Here is a 20,372-nt window from a genome sequence, read left to right as displayed (position 1 = left end):
ATATATATATATATATACATATACATATATATTTTTATATATATTTATTTCATTGTTAAAATGACCACAAAGCTGAACTTTGACATGATTTGAGTTTGTTTGGAACAAGGAATGGGTGTTGTAACTTTCAATATAAGAAAAACCTACCAAAAAAAAAAAATGTATGCACACACACATACACTGTGTGTATATATATATATATATATATATATATATATATAAAACAAATACCATAACATATATCAAAGTTACTAACCAAAGAAATGGATGGTATGGATGACATATGAATTGCATCCACATGGATGAAACTTCAACCAGTGGCTTACGAACTTTGACCAAAGTGGGAGAAGGCGAAGGAGGGTTGACGAACTGTGTCCACAGTGGTCAATAAGTGAACTTGGTTTTTTCAGAATGTGCGTGTGCAAGTCTAAGCCACTTTCAGCACAAAAGCTTTCAACCGACTGGAAGAAAAAAGAAAAAGAAAAAAGTGCCCTGCTTACCTCATGGAATACTACCTACTGTTGCTAGTTGGATGAGAAACATTCGTTATATAACGAATGTCGTCCATGTGTTCTATGGATGAACTTGTCATGTCACAATTGTATGACAATAGTCAAAACCAAGGCAACCCAGAAAAGCCTCACAATATCCTTCGCATACCCTTTCAAATTATGTTCTTTTCATAAAAATGTTGAATGAATAAGTCCCCTCTGACCATGAACTTTAATTGAATTTGATTGAAAATCATTCAGACGTTAGGTTGATTGAAAAGAACATTAAGTTTCAAAGCAAATAGCATATAAAAATAATAGAAACATTATCTAGAATTACATATAATTGTTAAATGTGTAGATAAAAATTTCATTTATTTAGGATAATCAAATGCAATGATGCAGGAATAATCTAAGATTCAATATTAGGAATTAAAATTATACTTTTTTATGTATGAAAAATATACCATCCTTATTTTTATAGTAATTAAAAACTATTTCAGAAAATTCTTTAGATATTGACTTATAAAAGCACTTGATTTTGTGTATCATATTTTTGATTAACTCTTGATTAACTAATTTTTCGATATTTTAAAACATATTAAAATATGGAGTGAAAGAATGAATTTTAAAGCATGTTTGGAATTTAAAAGGGTTTGTATGTATGCAAAAATATGTTTTACATACATCCAGAAAGAGAGAAGATAGGTAGCAAAAGTATTTCTCCCTTTATGATTTTATGAAACACAATTATAATTCAAAAAAATTGAATATATATATATATATATATATATATTTGGGTTAGGGCACAAGAGACTGAAATGAATGAATGAATGAACAGATGGATGCTTGAAATGATTGAATGAGGGGTGCGTTTGAATGAACGTGGTCTGTATCCACTGGGAGCGACGCACGATGCCAAAGGAGGAGCCACAACCAAGAGCAAGAGGAGGAAGGGAAGCTGACGCAAGCCCTAACCGAGACTCCGAGGCCATGCTCCTCCCATTGAGACGGCACCGCAGTGCAGTTACTGCCCAACTCTGTCATCGTGCTTGCTTTGCTTGTTTGCTTGCCTTTGCTCTCTCTGATCCCTGCTCTGCGCGTCTCTGCGTCGTATTCGATCACCATGGCGGGCAAAAGTGGTGCTACCCCTGTCGACAGGGAGCAGGTACCTTTGCATTCTTTGTATGGCCCGCGTCTGCTGCACTGGGAATTGGCATTGTGAGGATTTTCTTTTGAAAGGCTCGCATGTTGTGCTGGTTATATGGGTACCTGAATGATGGCTGTGTGGCTTGGGTGGGGCAGATCTTTGGCATGGCGCAGCAGGAGATGGAGTACAGAGTCGACCTGTTTAACAAGTAAGGGTGCTTGAACGGTTGGTGTTGCGAGTTGGTTTGAACTTGCGAGGGTTGTTAGCCGGCGGGAGGGTTTTGAGGCGGTGGAGAGGGTTTTTCTGTGTTAGCGTTGGAACAGTGCGTATGTGGGTCTGTGGTGCACCCAGAAGATTTTTTTTAATGTTGCTGTGAGTTTGGCTGGGGAGTGCAGGTTGACGCAAACATGCTTCGACAAGTGCGTTGAGAGGAAGTGAGTCCCTACCTTTGAAATTGAACTTTTTTTTTCTTTTTTGTTGCCACTAAGTGGGTTAATTGGTGTGATTGCCGGATCAAGCTTTTACCGAATCTGAAATCAGGATCTTGTAAAGATTTGGCCCGATATATCATTTTCCACCAGCGAGTGCGAAATGAGTGTCTCCTGAACCGTAATTCACTGTTCATTTTTTGGTACAGTGGATTTGTGGGTTTAGTTTGCTTCATGCCCAAATTTTCTGGGACTATCAATGCTAGATATAGTATATTCGATGTGGTGATTCGAGAAGCCTTCGTGACTCATCCAAGATCATTGATGTTGTATGAGACGAGTAGCTTACGTAATTGATTGCCTAAGTGGATATTAATGATAATTATTCGATGTTTATATATTAATATTAACATCCAGTATTGGGAAGTGAGTTCATGTCTGCACATTTTTATCTTAATGGATTTCATGGCATTCTGTAGGTACAAAGAGGCAGATCTCAATGTTGGAGAGAATAGCTGCATTGACCGTTGCGTCGCCAAATACTGGCAGGTGCGTGCCTGTTAGGGTCTTCATAGTTTCTGTCAGAGTCACATGCACGTAATTTTGATTTCTGGAAGAAACATTTGTAATATCCACATTCTTCTGTATCCTGAAATAAACTGAGTGTAACTTTGGTTTGATCTTCACACTATCAATCAGTTAAAACTTTAGTGGACTGGGTTTAGCTTTTGTTGCTTGTTCAAAATTCGTCAAGAAACTAACGTTTGGATCTCTCTCTGTCTAGGTGACTGGCATCGTCGGACAAATGCTTGGATCGAACAAGCCACCCATGGGTTAATGCTTGTGTGTGCATAAATTGCACTTACTCTTGATTTACGATTTCTATTTGACGATTTGCGATAATAGTGGACCACATATAGCTACGAGACTTGCTCGACATTCATGCTTCAATTGCCTTGAACAGCCTATTCCAGTAAAGTGTCAAGCCAGAACCGTGTGAAGACTACTCAATTGGGTCCATTGTGGTAAACTGCGGACAATTTTTAACGAGTTGAGGCTTAATATCGTTTACAAATATGTTCTGGAACCACTGCTTATCATTGCAATTTTCTTCGCTTGATTACTTCTTTTCTTCACAATGATTGTGTGATCGCATAACTCATACTCCATCACAGTTAATGAGCATACAATCACTTTATTTATCTCTGGTAATCATTGCATATTTTCTAAATGGATATAAACATATGCTGGTCGATCCTTAGGACAATAAGTGAAGCAGCGAAACAAGATACGTGCGGAATTCTTCGGAGTGGATGTGTCGGTATTCGAATGACATTCGCTGTATCTCCTTCTCAGCCTGGGTAAAAACAGCCCACTAACTTATCTAAGTTGCATGACAAATGGGCTCCGTCAATTGTAGCTGCAGCCACTGCAGTCCACAAAGGAGCACCAAGTACAACGTGGGATGTAGTCAGACTGCCTACAACTATATTTTTTCGAACCTACCTCGACTGAGCCGATGATGAGATGGGAACTGGCTATAATCATCTTTGCAAAACTGAAATGAGAAATGGTCCGAGGAGTTTTATTGAGAAGAAATCATCAGCAAAAGTGATCAAAATCCAGCTCCATGAATTGATTCACCCACTGTAGTTCCAACTGACGGGCCACCAGTCCGGTAAGCATTCAAATGCTCAATTGTAAGACCGCCGATTTTGTGGGATGTTACGCCAAGGTCTGCCAGACCCATTGCTGTTCGTCCAGGACAAAATGCCAAAAAGAAAAGAAGTGCAATTTTTATCATTCACCTGTGAACAAAAGACTAACCAGATATTTCTAGATAATAATCAGAATTCAAGTCGTGACCAAGCAGTCTGACATGGAACGCTGTGGGTTCAGTTTCAGTGGTTACAAAGAAGTAATGCAAACAGAAAATTAAGGAAGTAGGCAAAAAAGCAGTATTTATGCACCATCTGAAGAGACGACGAGGTCGCAAGACAATTGATCCAGGTAGTCTTTCGAGAATGTCGGTGAAAAAGGAATTGGGATTCCTCTCTTCATTGCAACCTCCCGTGGCATAGCAAGAAGCTGTGATGCATGAAGGAACTTATTGATTATTTCTCATGCACCGATTCAAGAGATCAATTCCACATGGCTACATGACAGGTGGGCAAAATCAAATAACTTGAAAACCTCACCTGGGCTAGAGCCATAGGAATATGCACAACACGCGGATGCTCTCGTATTGCTTCAAACACAAGCGTCACCTGCGGCAGTAGATACTGAACTTCAGGTCCTAGTATAAAACACACCACACGAATGTCCTTTCCAAATAATCTGACTCAAGTAAACAAATATTCAGTCCCACCCAAGTGGCGCAAATTTGTATAGATGAAACATAGATGTCTGTTGATGGTCATGGAAATATTCTCACAAGATCATTCACTGTAAAGACATCTGGTCCACCAAGCTCAAATGTTTTGCCCATGCTAAAACCTTCATCTCTGATGGCTGCGATAACTGCTGCAGCGACATCAACTACAAGAACAGGTTGCATCCTGCCATCCAAATTTGAAATCGGCATTAATTAACATTGTCCCAAAACGCTGATGACCCAATCAGGCAAAGCTAAGTGCACAAGATAGTTAACACAAGCTCAGCCAGCTGGTGCAGCGAATTACGAACTTCACAATAGATGATTAAAACTAATTCACAATCCTCGTGGATGATCAATAATGCTTTGAGGAATTTACTTGGTAAGACCATCACCCGGAATGGGCACAACAGGAAGTTTTTTTGCTTGGATAGCCCACCGATTCAGCAAACGGTCCTCAACACCGACCATAGGTCCTGTTCTCAAAATTGTGGCCTGGTTGCATATACCAACATTAGTGATTGACAATAGGTATTCAACCACAAGAACATCACGGAAGAGGTGAAAGACATACCTCAGGAAAGTTCTGCTTAACTACCTCCTCAGCAGCGTGCTTAGACCGAAGAAGTCTTGACGGAGAATCAGGGGCTGCAGCCAAACATGACATTTGTACGTACTTAAGAATACCACCATGCTCCCTAGCCAACTGCCACACGTCACTCCGCTATTATAAAAAGTTCGTCTTGGAGCCGAGTTACACAATACAGCACAGTAGTGAATCGTGCGGTCCAGCTTAAAACCGAAGATGCAACCATTGCAAACTTTCACAGAAAGCTAAACTTCATGGCTGGAAGCCCAACCACTAGGCCCTAACCACATGCAAGGACATTGCCAAGCCAACGAATGTAAGCACAAGCGGCACCTTAGATATACGATTTGAGATTCCATGATTGACATCCTCGAAGCTGAAATTTCTTGTCTCGTACTCTTTTCCTGCAGTTATACCAGTTACAGAATGAGAACCTGTTACTCAGGTGAGAAGAATCACCAATCAAGGCCTAACTCTAATTCGAAACATCTTTCAACCAGAATTCCATGTGTTGAGCATCGAATCCTCTTTGACAAAAACTAAATCACACGCATTCTTCAACCAAAGGTGTGATCTGAGAAGATTCGTACCGATGCAATTCACAATAACATTGGAGTTGGCAATAACTGGCTTAATGGAGCCCTCATCTCTTGCATCGTACTTTATCGGCACAATCTGAAAAATTCTCCTCCAATAGCAAGGCAACCCTATTTAAATTATGGCTACTTCGCAACAACATGGACTCATTGAAGTAAAGATGTGCAGTTAAAAAAGAGGCGCGAGAAACCGAAACTGAATAAGCTGAACGGTACCCATTTACTACGAGCTAATACCACAGTCTGACGATTCAAATTGTGATTTAACTCAGCTCAATGAAATCTAAGAATAAACGGATCAACACCTGTCCTAGGTCTCCCATGAGCTTCAAATGCCTCCATTCCTCATCCAAGCCTCTGTAAGGTACCATGACTTGGGACCCCATTCTTGCTGACAAACACAGCTGCATTAATGTCATCATATGACATAAAAATATAAAATAAAATAATAAACTTCCCATACATTTTCCATGGTGAATCTCGCTGCTTGTATTATACTCCGATTGTTCAGTATTGCACAATAAAATATAATATGTTCGGGCGCGGCACTTAGGACATTCATCCCAGCTTGACCAAAACATCGTCAGAATGGGCACTCACCAAGTTGCTGAATCACATAACGACCTAAAAATCCAGTAGCTCCAAATACTGTGGCAACAACACCACTGCAACAATTCCCACGACAGTATCTAAGTGCTGTCACAATTGCAACACTTCAGTTTCAATCCACAACCAGAAATTCAAGTAAGATCCGCCTCACAGAGCAACGAAATGAACAATCCTAACCGAAAACCAAAGGCCAAAGACAATCGAGCACTAAAATCACTCCCACCTCACGGACGATCTACCCCCAGTACCCCTTTTAACAGGCCGGTGACTCCCCGACACCGCCAACGACGAAGAATGACGCACGGCAGCATTTCCGAATCCCAAATTGGCCTGATCGCGAAGAAAATGACCCTCCGCCTGCAATGCGGCTACACAGGCGCGCACAGCGCGAGGGCAGGAGTGCGTGCCAACCTTCCTGACGAGCGCACCCGCCATGGCTCCTCGATTGCTCGTAACCCTGATTCGAAACAGCTTGAAGAAGAAGAAGAACTCTCACTCTCTCTGTCTCAATTGGCTTCTCATCGTTCGCTCCGCCCGGGCTTTGAAACTCCCGAGGCACGGCCTTCCACTGGGGGTATGGGTCTCAATTAGTAGGGGGCCATCTCAATCCCAGAAGTGGAGTTTTTATCTCTCTCTTTCAATATATCTATACTTTGAGGCTATTCTTGGAATTGTTAGAAATTGGGTTTTCATATTATGATTTTTTTTTTTTTTTTTTTTTTTTTTTTTCATTCAATGATGAACCATTTCTAGGTTCAAGTTTTTTATGCTTTTTTTAATTAATTGAAAATATGAAACAATATTTGGGATAGGATTTACCATTTGTCATGTCCTACTTGGCCAAGACATCATATCAATGCTTTCTCTCTCCCTATGAATATATATTAATTTTTTAAAAATATTTTTGCTAAAAATGTGCAGAGAGCTGAAAGATAAGCATAGTACAATTTTTAACATTATTTCTAATTTTAAACCCTAAACCCTAAACCTTGTCTTGTGATCTTGTTTTTGAATTGATTACAATATAATTCTAAAAAAATATCTTTATAATATTAAAAAATAGTCTTGTACACCAATTAAAATTTGAAACATGAGTATACAACTTGATTTTAATATTTTAATTATGTGTGACCAGAAAACATGATTTTTACAGTCATTGTTTGAAGCTGGCAATTTTAATAGTAATTTTTTATAAATTTTTACTAATATTGTATGTATAATTAAATGCACATATACAAATATACATAAACAACTTTGTAATAAGCTTTGGATTTCAAACACACGTTCCGACAGACACAATATTGCTATGCATATATATATATATATATATATATGTTGCTAAATGTAAAAGAATTATACACACATGGTGTTGTAGATTTGTGTTAATTACAATCTTTACTGCATGCTATTATTTAAATAGTATGTTTAACTATAGAACAATATATTATTAATACAACATATTTTTTATAAAACTTTGCAAAAAAATTTTATAGAAGAAATAATACAATAAGAAAATTAGTGTATAATCAAAAGATAATAATATTGATTCTTGGATTTTTGAATTTTTAAATTCTTCTTACTTTTAAAGCTATGTTATATGAATATGCAACAAGAAATAGATATTTATTATAGAATCTTATACATAATACAAAATATATATTACCTAATATTATGTATATTGTTTTATAAAAATAAGTGCAATTTTACTTAAAACACCACATATTTATGAATGATAATTGAATCACCACAATAAACATTAAATTGGAATAAATTACTTTAATAATAAAAAATTAGCAACTTGAATATAATAATTTGATTATATATATATATATATATATATATTATCAACTTCTAAATAAATATAAAACAATTCCTAAATACATATATAATAATTTATTATAATTATAAATAAAATATATTTAATATATATTATAAAATAGCTTGGATATAAGATAAAGAGAAAAAAATGCATTATGATTGATTGATAAGAAGGGAACTTAAAGAACACAAGAACACATGGAATGGTTGTAATTGTGAGGATTTTTAAAAACAAAGTTGTTAAAATTGTGAAGATTTCTTAATAATTATTCTTTGTTGGAAAAACTATTTGTTGCATAAGATACATTCTCTCCCTCTCTTGGATGTGCATTTGTGTCCTACTTTTGCCTTGTCATTGCTCTCTTCATCACTTTTGATGGTTGCTTAGATTGTATTGTAAATTGTTTTAAATACCTTAAAGCATAGGATCCATTGTGTAGTTAAAGTCCCATGATTTGATGCAATACAAGAGTTTTTGCAAGTAGTAGTATATTGGAGATGATTGTAGAGGTGAAAGAATTGAGGTTGTGCAACAAAATTGGCGTAAAAGACAATGTCTTTAGATTCCTTGTAGGTGGAAGTATTAGATCATAGAATTTTAAATGTTAAGAATATATTCTAGATTTAAATATCAACAATGACAACTTCCAAAACTAATATGCATTATGCAAATGTATTTAGGATAGAGAAGCCAAGTGGGACATTCTTCTCATCGCAAGTTAATGCACAAGATACAATTTATAATTTTGAAAGAATTAGTTATATCTATGCAATTGCTTTTGTCTTTCAAAAATAAACAAGATGCCTAAGATTATGCATGAGTTTCAATGTATAAAAAATCTAACTGAGTCAATTTCTTGATCATTTGGAATCTACCCTTTATCCTCAAGATGGATAAATCATAGTCAATGAGGATCCAAAATGTGATTTGACATCAGAATGTGTGGGATGTCAGAAGTCCAAAATGTATGGGATAGATATACTTGGATGTAATGTGTAGGTTTTGATGAGGTGACTAATAATTGTGTATTTGTGAGCCTCAAATAGAGCATAAAGTGGTCCTTGGAATGTACATGGAGGGAGAGAAAGAGAGAAAGAGAGAGAGTCAAGTATAAATTAGTTTGTTAGAAAGTAGAATATTGAGTTGTGAGGCAATTGTTGAGATAAATATTATGTTGCAATAGTTGTCTTAAAATGGTTTTTGACAATAGAATGTGTGTTTGTTTTGTATTGTGGATGGATTTTGCAAACAATTTTTTATTTTAGAATTTGTGATGGTTGATCTTTGTAATACATCAGTTTGTGGTTTGATGATTGACATTGCATGGTAGGTTGTATAGATGTTAGTATCATATTTGAGATTTATAATTCATATGGTAGTTGTGTGGCTAACTTAATTTCAAAGTCCTATACATATGTTGTGTGTTGGGGCAAAAAACATTAGAATTTCATGTGTGTATTGCAATGGGCAGTAGGAAGAGAGATGAAAGTATGCAAGAAATAGAATATCATGATTAGGGTGTTTGTGGAGGAGTGTAGGATTTGTAGCAGAGTAGTATATGGACAAGAATAACAATAAGAATTACATAATCTAAACATAAAATGATCTATTGATTAAGTATAACAACAATCAAATATGAGTTTTTTAGTATGGATTTGCAGAATGAAAGTGTTTAGTTATGAGGTTTGGTGAGTGGTTGCCTAAGAGGTAGCATGGATTAGAGTAACATGCAATGGAGTAAGTGAGGGAAGATCATTCAAGTGAACCTATTTCAAGACAATTTGTAGTCCCTATTTTTTTTAGAAAAGATTGACCTAACATACATAGAATTGTGGGAAGAGACCAACATATTATTCATCTAAAAATTTGATGCATACTTAGATTATCTATTCTTTGAACACCAAATGGATGTAAAGAAGGAATAAAGGGTTGAGTTGCAAGATTTGTATAGCGATTGGATGCATCAAAGAGCTTCCTAATAAGTTGTATAATACAAGAAATTGAAATTATTATTTGATAAAACTAATGAATTTATTTGTTCTACCATTTGTTTGTTTTTATTCCAACAAGAGATTTTAGGAAGAAAATCAAAGAGAACTTACTTAAAAGAAACATTATGTATGAATTTGAGAGTTGAAAACAAATAACTATATTAAAAAAAAAAATCTATATATTTTAAACTTTAAAAAAATCGTTTTTAATTTTTTTTGGATTATAATCATTGTATTTTTAAAATTTATTAACCTTAAAACATAAAAAATAACAAAAAAAAAAACATTAGTTCATCATATAATATTATTGTATGTTGTGAAAATTTGATATAATATTTTTTTTAATATCATATATTTAAAATAATAATAAAATAAACTTAATTATAAATTTTAATTTAATATTAAAAAAATAAAAACAAATTTTACTTAAAATACCCATATCATTGGTATTTACAATATCAAATTAATTTATAAAAAAAATTACCATCTTTAATAAAATTTAAAAATAAATTCTATTTGATTTTGAACAATGAACTAATAATAAGACATATTTTATAAGTCATTAATGATAAGACTGATTTTGAGCAATGAATCAATAAACATACAAATTTTAAACAATAGATTATTGATAATACATATTTTAAAAGTAGTTAGTTATATTTAACAAGAATCTAGAGAATGCATAAAAACTCATAGGAACTGAAGGAATGCGAGGTAATGCATGGCAATCTAAAGAACTCTTATGAATGCACAAGAATCCATAGAAACTCATAAGAACACACATGAATACTTTTCCATACTCAACAAGACTTTGTTAAATATTATCAAGATATTATATCCTAAAAACAATAAAGATAAAAACACCATTATAAGTGTATTTTATTCCAAAGTTCTTTTAACTTAGCTATTTAAGACATATTAAAGAGAAATCATGTGTTTTAATTACATTGTAGAAACATAAATAGTTCTATTGTTATGTATATATTATTTATTTGTTTTTGTTTTGTTTTTTTTTTTTTTTGTTCTTTTCTTGGTTAACATTTTTTTAGGAATAGTCAATTTTTTACTTAGAAATTACAAATCAAACTTTTACACTTTTTTTGTGGCCTATTTGACAATTACAATGGAATTTTAGTCATTTCTAAAATTGACAGTATCATCAATTATTTCAAATATGTATCTCTCAATGCAATGCTAGGAAATTTCTATGCACCCTAAATCTGATCAATCAATTAGAGCACGAGTTTTGGAAATTTGGGTTTAGAGTTGATTCTCATCTACCTCAAGTATATGATTCCATGCATGGGTGAGATAAAAGAATTTTTGACTTAGCAACCACAAGTTAAATTTTTACAACTTTTTTGTGGCCAACAGCACAAATTTCCACTGGTATGTATAATCATCTTTTGCAAATCACATTAGGTGAACCTAAAAAAAACACATAACACGAGAAGGCGGGGGAGGGAGAAGGAAGGAAATAAAAGAGCGCGATGGGTTTAAAAACAGAGAATGGAGGCGCGGAGGAGGTGACGACGTGGACAGCACTCTTCCCCACCGCCTAAACCTCCCCTCCCCCTCAAACCCTAGTATCGTCCTCGTCCTCGTCGAGCCCCTTTCCTTTGAGAGACAACGCTGCGGGGGTGTTGCTGTTTCTACTCCCATCGCGACGGCTGTCCGGAGGGTCTTCTCCACCGCTTCAATGTCCCCCTCCCTTCGTCTCTTCATTCTCTTCTAGGTCTGCTGTCCCGCATTGTATCTCTGTTTTTTCTCCCAGGGTTTTGTTGCTCTGGCTGTTCTTTTCTTCACTGTAGTGGATGAAGTGATCCTCGTGCTTAGGTTTTCAGGTGTTTGTATATTTTTGTTTTTGTTTGTTTTGATTTTTCAGAATATATATTTTTTTGTAGGATTATTTAGTTGGTGAGGGGTTTGAGGAGCCATGGCACATCTCGGAGGAGGCGCGGAAGCGCACGCGCGGTTCAAGCAGTATGAGTACAGGGCTAATTCGAGTTTGGTGTTGACGACGGATACTCGGCCTCGGGACACGCACGAGCCAACTGGAGAGCCGGAGAGTTTATATGGCAGGATTGATCCGAGGTCGTTTGGGGATCGAGTGTATCATGGTCGTGCTAATGATTTGGAGGAGAAGCTGACGAAGCATAGGCGGAAGAGGGAAGTGAAAGAGAAGGAGAAGGGGAGTAATGCGGAAGGACTGAAGAAGGCGAGGAAGCGGTTGCGTGGGATGCAAGAGGAGAGCGTTCTGTCCATTGTGGACGATGGGATGTATCGGCCGAAAACGAAGGAGACGAGGGCTGCGTATGAGGCTTTGTTGAGTACAATTCAGCAGCAGTTTGGGGATCAGCCGCAGGATATTTTGCGAGGGGCGGCAGATGAAGTGCTTGGGGTATTGAAGAATGATAGGTTCAGGGATCTGGATAAAAAGAAGGAAATTGAAAAGTTGTTGAACTCTATGTCGAATGAGCGGTTCGCTCAGCTGGTTGCTATCGGCAAACTTATTAGTGATTACTCGGAGGGAGGGGATGCTGGAGCGGAAGGGGCAGGAGAAGCTCTGGACGATGATATCGGAGTAGCTGTAGAATTCGAGGAGGAAGAAGAAGAGGATGAGAGCGACTATGACGAGGTGCAAGAAGAGAGTGATGGTGAAGAGGGAGATGGTCAGGATACCCGTCAAGCATCGGCTATGCAAATGGGCGGGCAGGATGACGAGGATATGGAAGAAGCGGATGAAGGGTTAAATGTGCAAGACATAGATGCTTACTGGCTGCAGAGGAAAATCTCGCAGGCACATGGGGACATCGATCCCCAGCAAAGCCAGAAACTTGCGGAGGATGTTTTGAGCAAATTGGCAGAGGGAGATGACCGCGAAGTAGAAAATCGTTTGGTTATACTTCTGGACTATGACAAATTTGATTTGATCAAGCTCTTGCTTCGAAATCGTCTCAAAGTCGTTTGGTGTACTCGACTTGCGAGAGCAGAGGATGAAGATGCAAGGAAAAAGATAGAGGAAGAGATGAGCAACGGAGGTCCCGTTTTGGCAGGTATACTTGAGCAGCTGCATGCTACCAGGGCAACTGCGAAGGAACGTCAGAAGAATTTAGAACGTAGCATCAGAGAGGAGGCCAAGAAGTTGAGGGACGATGGCGGTGAAGCTGCAGACAGAGGTCGAAGGAAGGACAGAGAAGTCGGTGTCGGTGGAGGCGAGAGTGGATGGCTCAAGGGGCAGCGGCAATTACTAGACCTAGAGCAGCTGACATTCCACCAAGGAGGGTTATTGATGGCAAACAAGAGGTACGCCTCCCGAGTACCTTGGGCCATCAAAGGGTACCAAAAGGATTGCGCTTAATACTTCTTTTGAGTGTGGCTTTGAATTCAAAGATTCTGCACATTTGTGATACTTACGAATCGGGATGGTATCAATAGTGGAAGTTGAGTTTCTTAGTTTTTTCTAGTCGGGAGTAGAGGACATTCTCACGCACTATTGTGCTATGTTACGCATTGCATTGGTAAAAATGTACAATTCCGTGCACTCGGGAAAACATCTTCTGACGCTATACACTTGTGGTTATTGACTTCAGGTGCGAGCTACCTCCCCTGTCCTATCGAACCCCTAAGAAGGGGTATGAAGAAGTGCACGTTCCTCATTTGAAACCAAAACCGTTTGCGGAGGGGGAAGAGCTCGTGAAAATCAGTGATATGCCTGATTGGGCCCAACCAGCGTTCAAAGGCATGAAGTCCTTGAATAGAGTTCAGAGCAAAGTCTACGAAACTGCCCTATTTACGTCTGAGAATCTTCTTTTGTGTGCTCCGACTGGTGCTGGGAAGACCAATGTGGCTATGCTCACCATTTTACACGAACTTGGTTTGAGAAAGCAGCTAGATGGCACTTTTGACCTCAGTTCATTCAAAATTGTGTATGTAGCACCTATGAAGGCTCTTGTCGCGGAGATGGTGGGTAATTTCTCCGAGCGCTTAGAGCCATATGGAGTTACCGTGAGGGAACTGACTGGAGATGCCACTCTCTCGCGAGGGCAAATCGAGGAAACTCAGATTATCGTCACTACACCTGAGAAGTGGGATATCATTACGAGGAAGTCCGGGGACCGGACTTATACTCAGATGGTAAAGCTTCTGATTATTGATGAGATCCATCTTCTGCATGACAATCGTGGTCCTGTGCTTGAGAGCATAGTAGCTCGAACGGTGAGGCAGATTGAAACCACCCAAGAGATGATTCGATTGGTGGGATTATCAGCCACGCTGCCAAATTACGAGGATGTGGCGTTGTTTCTGAAAGTGGACGAAAAGAAAGGATTGTTTTATTTTGACAACAGCTATCGGCCGTGTCCCCTGGCGCAACAGTACATCGGAGTCACGGTTCGGAAGCCTCTACAACGGTTCCAGCTGATGAACGATATCTGTTATGAGAAAGTAATGGAGGTAGCTGGAAAACACCAGGTTCTGATATTCGTTCATTCCAGGAAGGAAACAGCGAAGACAGCTCGTGCAATAAGAGATGCTGCTTTGGCGAACGATACGCTGGGACGATTCTTGAAGGAAGACGGTGCTAGTCGGGAAATTCTTCAGAAGGAAAATGATGTGGTAAAGAACAATGATTTGAAGAATCTACTCCCTTATGGTTTCGCTATTCATCATGCAGGTATGGGCAGGGCCGATCGGACGCTAGTGGAGGATCTATTTGGGGATGGCCACATACAGGTGTTGGTCTCTACCGCCACCCTTGCCTGGGGCGTCAATCTCCCGGCACATACCGTGATTATAAAGGGAACTCAGATTTACAATCCTGAAAAAGGTGCCTGGACCGAGCTAAGTCCGCTGGATGTAATGCAAATGTTGGGGAGAGCTGGTCGGCCACAATTTGACACTTACGGGGAGGGTATTATTATTACTGGACACAGTGAGCTTCAGTACTATCTATCATTGATGAACCAACAGCTTCCTATCGAGAGTCAGTACATATCGAAACTGGCGGACAATCTCAACGCAGAGATTGTGTTAGGCAGTGTGCAGGATGCACGTGAGGCTTGTGACTGGCTAGGATACACCTACTTATACATTCGAATGCTGAAGAATCCAACCCTTTACGGGGTGAGTCGTGAGGCTCTTGAGGCTGACCCTTCATTGGAAGAGCGACGAGCAGACCTTGTACGTGAATTCACTCCGCCCTTGATTTTATTTTACTATCAGTACTTTCAGTGCAGAATGCGTTGTGGTTTTTCTCTGCCTTATTCTTCGAGACTGGTTACGCTGTGGTTGTCTTGGCCTTACACTGGTAGCAAGTCTGTGGATCATCATGTCATCTGCATTCTCTGTTTCTAGTATCATGATATGTCTTCTGTAGCAAATATCGCCCTCCTGAACTTTTGATGTTTTTATTTGCAGGTGCACTCTGCAGCAATTGTATTGGATAGGAATAACTTAGTGAAGTACGACAGGAAGAGCGGATACTTTCAGGTCACTGATCTTGGACGTATTGCTAGTTATTACTACATCTCACATGGTTCTATGGCTACTTATAACGAGCACTTAAAGCCAACAATGGGGGACATTGAATTGTGCCGCCTATTCTCGCTTTCCGAAGAATTTAAATTCGTCACTGTTCGGGAGGAGGAAAAAATGGAGCTTGCGAAGCTGTTGGATCGGGTGCCTATTCCAGTGAAAGAGAGTTTGGAGGAGCCCAGCGCAAAGATCAATGTGCTGCTACAAGCATATATCTCACAGCTGAAATTGGAAGGCTTGTCTCTAACATCGGACATGGTTTTTATTACCCAGAGTGCCGGACGGTTGATGAGAGCTCTTTTTGAGATAGTGTTAAAGCGCGGTTGGGCACAACTAGCTGAGAAAGCTCTCACTCTCTGCAAGATGGTGAGTAGGCGAATGTGGAGCAGTCAAACTCCGCTTCGCCAATTTAAGGGAATTCCAAACGACATTCTCAGTAAGGTCGAGAAGAAGGACCTACCATGGGAGCGTTATTATGATTTATCGTCCCAGGAGATCGGAGAACTGATCCGGTATCCGAAGATGGGCAAATCAATTCACAGGTATATCCATCAGTTTCCCAAACTAGAACTGGCGGCCCATGTACAGCCTATCACTCGCTCTGTTCTGAAGGTGGATCTGACGATAACCCCTGATTTTCAGTGGGATGAAAAGTATCATGGTTACGTTGAGTCTTTTTGGGTCATCGTTGAAGATAATGACGGCGAGAATATTTTGCATCATGAGTATTTCCTACTAAAGATGCAGTACGTTGAAGAAGACCACAATTTGAGCTTCACGGTTCCCATCTACGAGCCTTTACCGCCTCAGTATTTTGTGCGAGTTGTGTCGGACCGGTGGTTGGGCTCGGAGACAGTTCTACCCGTTTCTTTCCGGCACCTCATTTTGCCGGAAAAGTACCCGCCACCCACGGAGCTTCTTGACTTGCAGCCTCTTCCAGTGTCTGCGCTGCGCAATCCTTCATACGAGGTGTTGTATCAGAAGTTTCGGCATTTCAATCCTATACAAACACAGGTGTTCCCTGTTCTTTACAACACGGATGATAATGTGCTGGTGGCAGCTCCAACTGGCAGTGGAAAGACCATTTGTGCAGAATTTGCCGTACTGCGTATGCTGCAGAAGGGGGAGGCTGGTGGGCGTTGTGTGTACATTGCACCAGTAGAAGCACTTGCTAAGGAACGACTTCGTGATTGGGAGTCTAAGTTTGGCAGAACGTTAGGAGTGAGAGTGGTGGAGCTCACTGGGGAGACAGCTACAGACATGAAGCTGTTGGAAAAAGGTCAGATTATCATAAGCACTCCGGAGAGGTGGGATGTTCTCTCTCGTCGTTGGAAGCAAAGGAAGCATGTGCAACAGGTATGATGATCTTCTTGCTATGGCCCAAATCAGGTTTCAGTTAGGAGCTCACAATTGATTGTTTTGTAATATCAATGTTCAACATGATGTGGATTTGCATGTGGAGATGTAGTGGAGATCTCTGATGCAGCTGAACTGCTAACGTGAATTCACTGATCGGGATGTTTACTCTTGGAATGCAGGTGAGTCTGTTCGTGGTCGACGAGTTGCATCTCATCGGTGGAGAAGGTGGACCTGTTCTTGAGGTGATTGTCTCTCGCATGCGTTACATTGGTAGCCAAACAGAGAATCAAATCCGTATTGTTGCTCTGTCAACGTCCCTAGCAAATGCTAAAGATCTGGGAGATTGGATTGGAGCCAGTTCTCATGGGTTGTTCAACTTCCCTCCTGGTGTTCGCCCAGTTCCTCTAGAAATACATATACAGGGTGTAGACATTGCGAATTTCGAAGCTCGTATGCAAGCTATGACAAAGCCAACTTATACTGCAATAGTTCATCACGTTAAAAAGCAAGAACCTGCTCTGATATTTGTACCTACTCGGAAGCACGCACGTTTAACAGCCCTGGATTTGGTTACTTATGCCACTGTGAACGGAAATGGGAAATCGCCTTTCTTACACTGTGCTGAGGCAGATCTTGCTCCCTTCTTGTCGAAGGTGAAGGACGAAGCCCTAATTCACGCACTGCTCCAGGGTATTGGTTATTTGCACGAAGGTTTGTCTGCCATTGAGCAAGAAGTGGTAACAAGTTTGCTCACTGCGGAGGCCATACAGGTATGCTTTTAATCTAGAAGAGTTTCCAAGTCATGATCTGTTTGAGATTTTGTCCTGGTTTAATTGAGTGAACATGGGATAGATATGCTTACTTATGTGCTCAGTTACAAACGTGGATAGCTATGCTCTAGATATGTCCTTTTGTGACCTTACTAGACCATGCATGTTTGTCTCGGTGCTTGAATGACTATGTATTGATCTAGCGTTGTTTTCTTTTTAACTTGTCAGGTTTGTGTTGCTACCAGTAGTATGTGCTGGGGTATGACTCTGTCAGCTCATCTGGTGGTTGTAATGGGAACTCAATTTTATGATGGACGTGAGAACGCTCACACAGACTACCCGATTACTGATTTATTACAAATGATGGGACGAGCCAGTCGTCCGCAAGTTGACACATCCGGGAAGTGTGTGATTCTTTGTCATGCTCCCCGGAAGGAGTATTACAAGAAGTTTCTGTATGAACCTTTCCCTGTGGAGAGCCATTTGGATCACTACCTGCATGACCATTTGAATGCAGAAGTAGTTGTGCGCACAATCGAAAATAAGCAGGATGCTGTGGACTACTTGACGTGGACATTTATGTACCGTCGGCTCACGCAGAACCCTAACTACTACAATCTGCAAGGTGTAAGCCATCGTCATTTGTCAGACCATCTCTCTGAGCTTGTGGAATCCACATTATCAGATCTGGAATCTAGCAAATGCGTTGCGATAGAAGATGATATGGACCTTTCACCTTTGAATCTTGGAATGATTGCGGCCTACTACTACATCAGCTATACTACTATTGAGCTGTTCAGTTCTTCACTGACGGCTAAGACCAAGCTGAAGGGCCTTCTTGAGATCCTCTCCAATGCTTCAGAATATACGCGTCTACCCATGAGGCCTGGAGAAGATGAGTTAATCCGGAAGTTGGTCATGCATCAACGTTTCTCAATGGACAAGCCAAAGTTCACTGATCCTCATGTAAAGGCAAATGCTCTTCTGCAAGCTCATTTTGCGAGGCATAGCGTGAGTGGTAACCTTGCACTGGATCAGAGAGATATTCTGATCGATGCAAGCCGATTGATTCAAGCTATGGTTGATGTGATTTCAAGTTCTGGATGGTTGCATCCTGCTTTGGCAGCTATGGAACTTAGTCAGATGGTAACTCAAGGTTTGTGGGAGCGTGATTCTTATCTACTTCAGTTACCATACTTCACGAAAGACCTGGCAAAGAAGTGCGCAGACAACCCAGACAAACCTATCCAGACGGTTTTCGATTTAGTCGAAATGGAGGATGATGAAAGAAGAGAGCTTCTGCAGATGAGTGATGCCCAGTTGATGGAAATTGCTAGGGTTTGCAATCGCTTCCCAAATATCGATCTTGCTCACGAGGTTCTAGATAATGATGACATTTCTCCAGGCGACACTGTCACGCTTCAGGTAACACTTGAAAGAGAGATGGAAGGAAGGCAAGAATTAAGTCCTGTGGATGCTCCCAGATTTCCGAAACCAAAGGAGGAAGGTTGGTGGCTAGTTGTGTGCGAACCCAAGAGCAATCAGTTGCTGGCAATTAAACGTGTCTCTTTACAGCGGAGATCAAAAGTGAAGCTTGATTTTACTGCACCAAATGAAGTGGGAAGGAAGACCTATACCCTTTTCTTTATGTGTGATGCTTATCTTGGTTGTGACCAAGAAAATGAGTTCACCATTGATGTTAAGGAGGGTGTTGATGCTGAGGACGATGGGAATGCGATGGAGGAGTAGAAAATGCGACGTGGCTCTTCAGATCTGGAATTCAGGCTCAGGAGTTCTGTTGTGAGCATTGGATTACTTGCTCGTGAACGAACGAGACGATAGGGGATTTTGCAGCTGTCAGGCCGTTTATTGAGCGGCAGATTTAGTCTGGGTTTCTATTCCATTGTAACAGTTTTGGCTGTCATAGTTTATGTTTCTTGGAAACCTATACAGCAAGAAAGTAGCCCACTCAAAGAGGTAGACGCAGCTGGTGTTTGATCTTCAGATTTGCTGTAATATTAGTGCACATGTATAGATCCTTCTGCCGAAAGCTTGTGTCTCATTTTGAACCTATGCAAATAGTATGAAATGAACATTCTGATTTGCAATCAACAGCAATTCCACATTCTAATTTACGAGAACACCATCAAAAACATTTTATCGTGTGTAATACTTGTGGTTTAAGGACTATGATTGAGCAGTAATACCACCAATTCATAGGAAGTGCTAGTTGCCAATTGGTGGTGATGTGAAGTGGTTGAAATGTAGTGTCAGCTTTCTACGTAGTACTGAAGTTTGTGATGTCTCGTAAGAGTTGTATATTGCTTAAGTGACTTCACTTAATGACAATGAATTAGTATAATTAGATGATTTTTGTCACTTTCTTGAATTTAAAGTGCATGCACACGTTAAGCTTTTTTTGAAATGTTCACGATATATTACAATTAGTTTTATACTTTGATACCAAATTTATCTCAAACAAATAGATGTCTAACTAAAGTTATAGCTTCAAATTATATATACCACATTATGAAAAAAACTTTTGATGAATTAAACATTTATGGACTAAACTCAATATTTCAATAATAGTTAATTGTTGTTCTTGTAGATGGTACAATCATGTTAAAACAAAATTAATCAAAACAATCATTTTTACAATAG

At 39.4% G+C, this 20,372-nt stretch overlaps 3 protein-coding genes across 5 annotated transcripts; 2 read left to right on the top strand and 1 right to left on the bottom strand.

Moving 5' to 3' along the window:
• Nucleotides 1-1,391: 1,391 nt before the first annotated feature.
• Nucleotides 1,392-3,192, top strand: LOC112289214 (mitochondrial import inner membrane translocase subunit TIM10). Of its 2 annotated transcripts, XM_024534248.3 has the most exons (5): nt 1,540-1,659; nt 1,797-1,849; nt 2,037-2,075; nt 2,549-2,618; nt 2,854-3,192. In XM_024534248.3, the coding sequence occupies exons 1-5, from the start codon at nt 1,618-1,620 to the stop codon at nt 2,905-2,907; spliced, it is 258 nt and encodes an 85-aa protein (XP_024390016.1). In that variant the 5' UTR covers nt 1,540-1,617; the 3' UTR covers nt 2,908-3,192. The 2 variants fall into 2 exon arrangements, with proteins under 2 accessions (XP_073393902.2, XP_024390016.1); XM_073537801.2 differs by lacking the exons at nt 2,549-2,618; nt 2,854-3,192 and having other exon boundaries at nt 1,392-1,659; nt 2,037-2,077.
• Nucleotides 3,193-3,244: 52 nt separating this feature from the next.
• Nucleotides 3,245-6,784, bottom strand: LOC112289220 (NADH dehydrogenase [ubiquinone] 1 alpha subcomplex subunit 9, mitochondrial-like). The gene is made up of 11 exons (XM_073537796.2): nt 6,461-6,784; nt 6,229-6,293; nt 5,934-6,019; nt 5,623-5,707; nt 5,366-5,436; nt 5,018-5,149; nt 4,823-4,938; nt 4,504-4,627; nt 4,268-4,336; nt 4,040-4,157; nt 3,245-3,821 (listed from the first exon to the last, which is right to left on the bottom strand). Exons 1-11 carry the CDS (start codon nt 6,670-6,672, stop codon nt 3,685-3,687), a joined length of 1,215 nt encoding a protein of 404 aa, XP_073393897.1. The 5' UTR covers nt 6,673-6,784; the 3' UTR covers nt 3,245-3,684.
• Nucleotides 6,785-11,643: 4,859 nt separating this feature from the next.
• Nucleotides 11,644-19,823, top strand: LOC112286819 (DExH-box ATP-dependent RNA helicase DExH12). 2 transcript variants are annotated; one of them, XM_024529137.2, is made up of 6 exons: nt 11,644-11,782; nt 11,952-13,353; nt 13,641-15,228; nt 15,466-16,938; nt 17,121-17,711; nt 17,940-19,823. In XM_024529137.2, the coding sequence occupies exons 2-6, from the start codon at nt 11,984-11,986 to the stop codon at nt 19,458-19,460; spliced, it is 6,543 nt and encodes a 2,180-aa protein (XP_024384905.1). In that variant the 5' UTR covers nt 11,644-11,782; nt 11,952-11,983; the 3' UTR covers nt 19,461-19,823. The 2 variants fall into 2 exon arrangements, with proteins under 2 accessions (XP_024384905.1, XP_024384912.1); XM_024529144.3 differs by having other exon boundaries at nt 11,657-11,782; nt 11,962-13,353.
• Nucleotides 19,824-20,372: the final 549 nt, after the last annotated feature.

This window comes from Physcomitrium patens, chromosome 1, assembly GCF_059467195.1.
Source record: "Physcomitrium patens ecotype Gransden chromosome 1, ASM5946719v1, whole genome shotgun sequence".
NCBI classification, from domain to species: Eukaryota; Viridiplantae; Streptophyta; class Bryopsida; order Funariales; family Funariaceae; genus Physcomitrium; species Physcomitrium patens.
The sequence above is the reverse complement of the archived record's forward strand: the minus strand, read 5'-3'. Positions and strand labels throughout refer to the sequence as shown.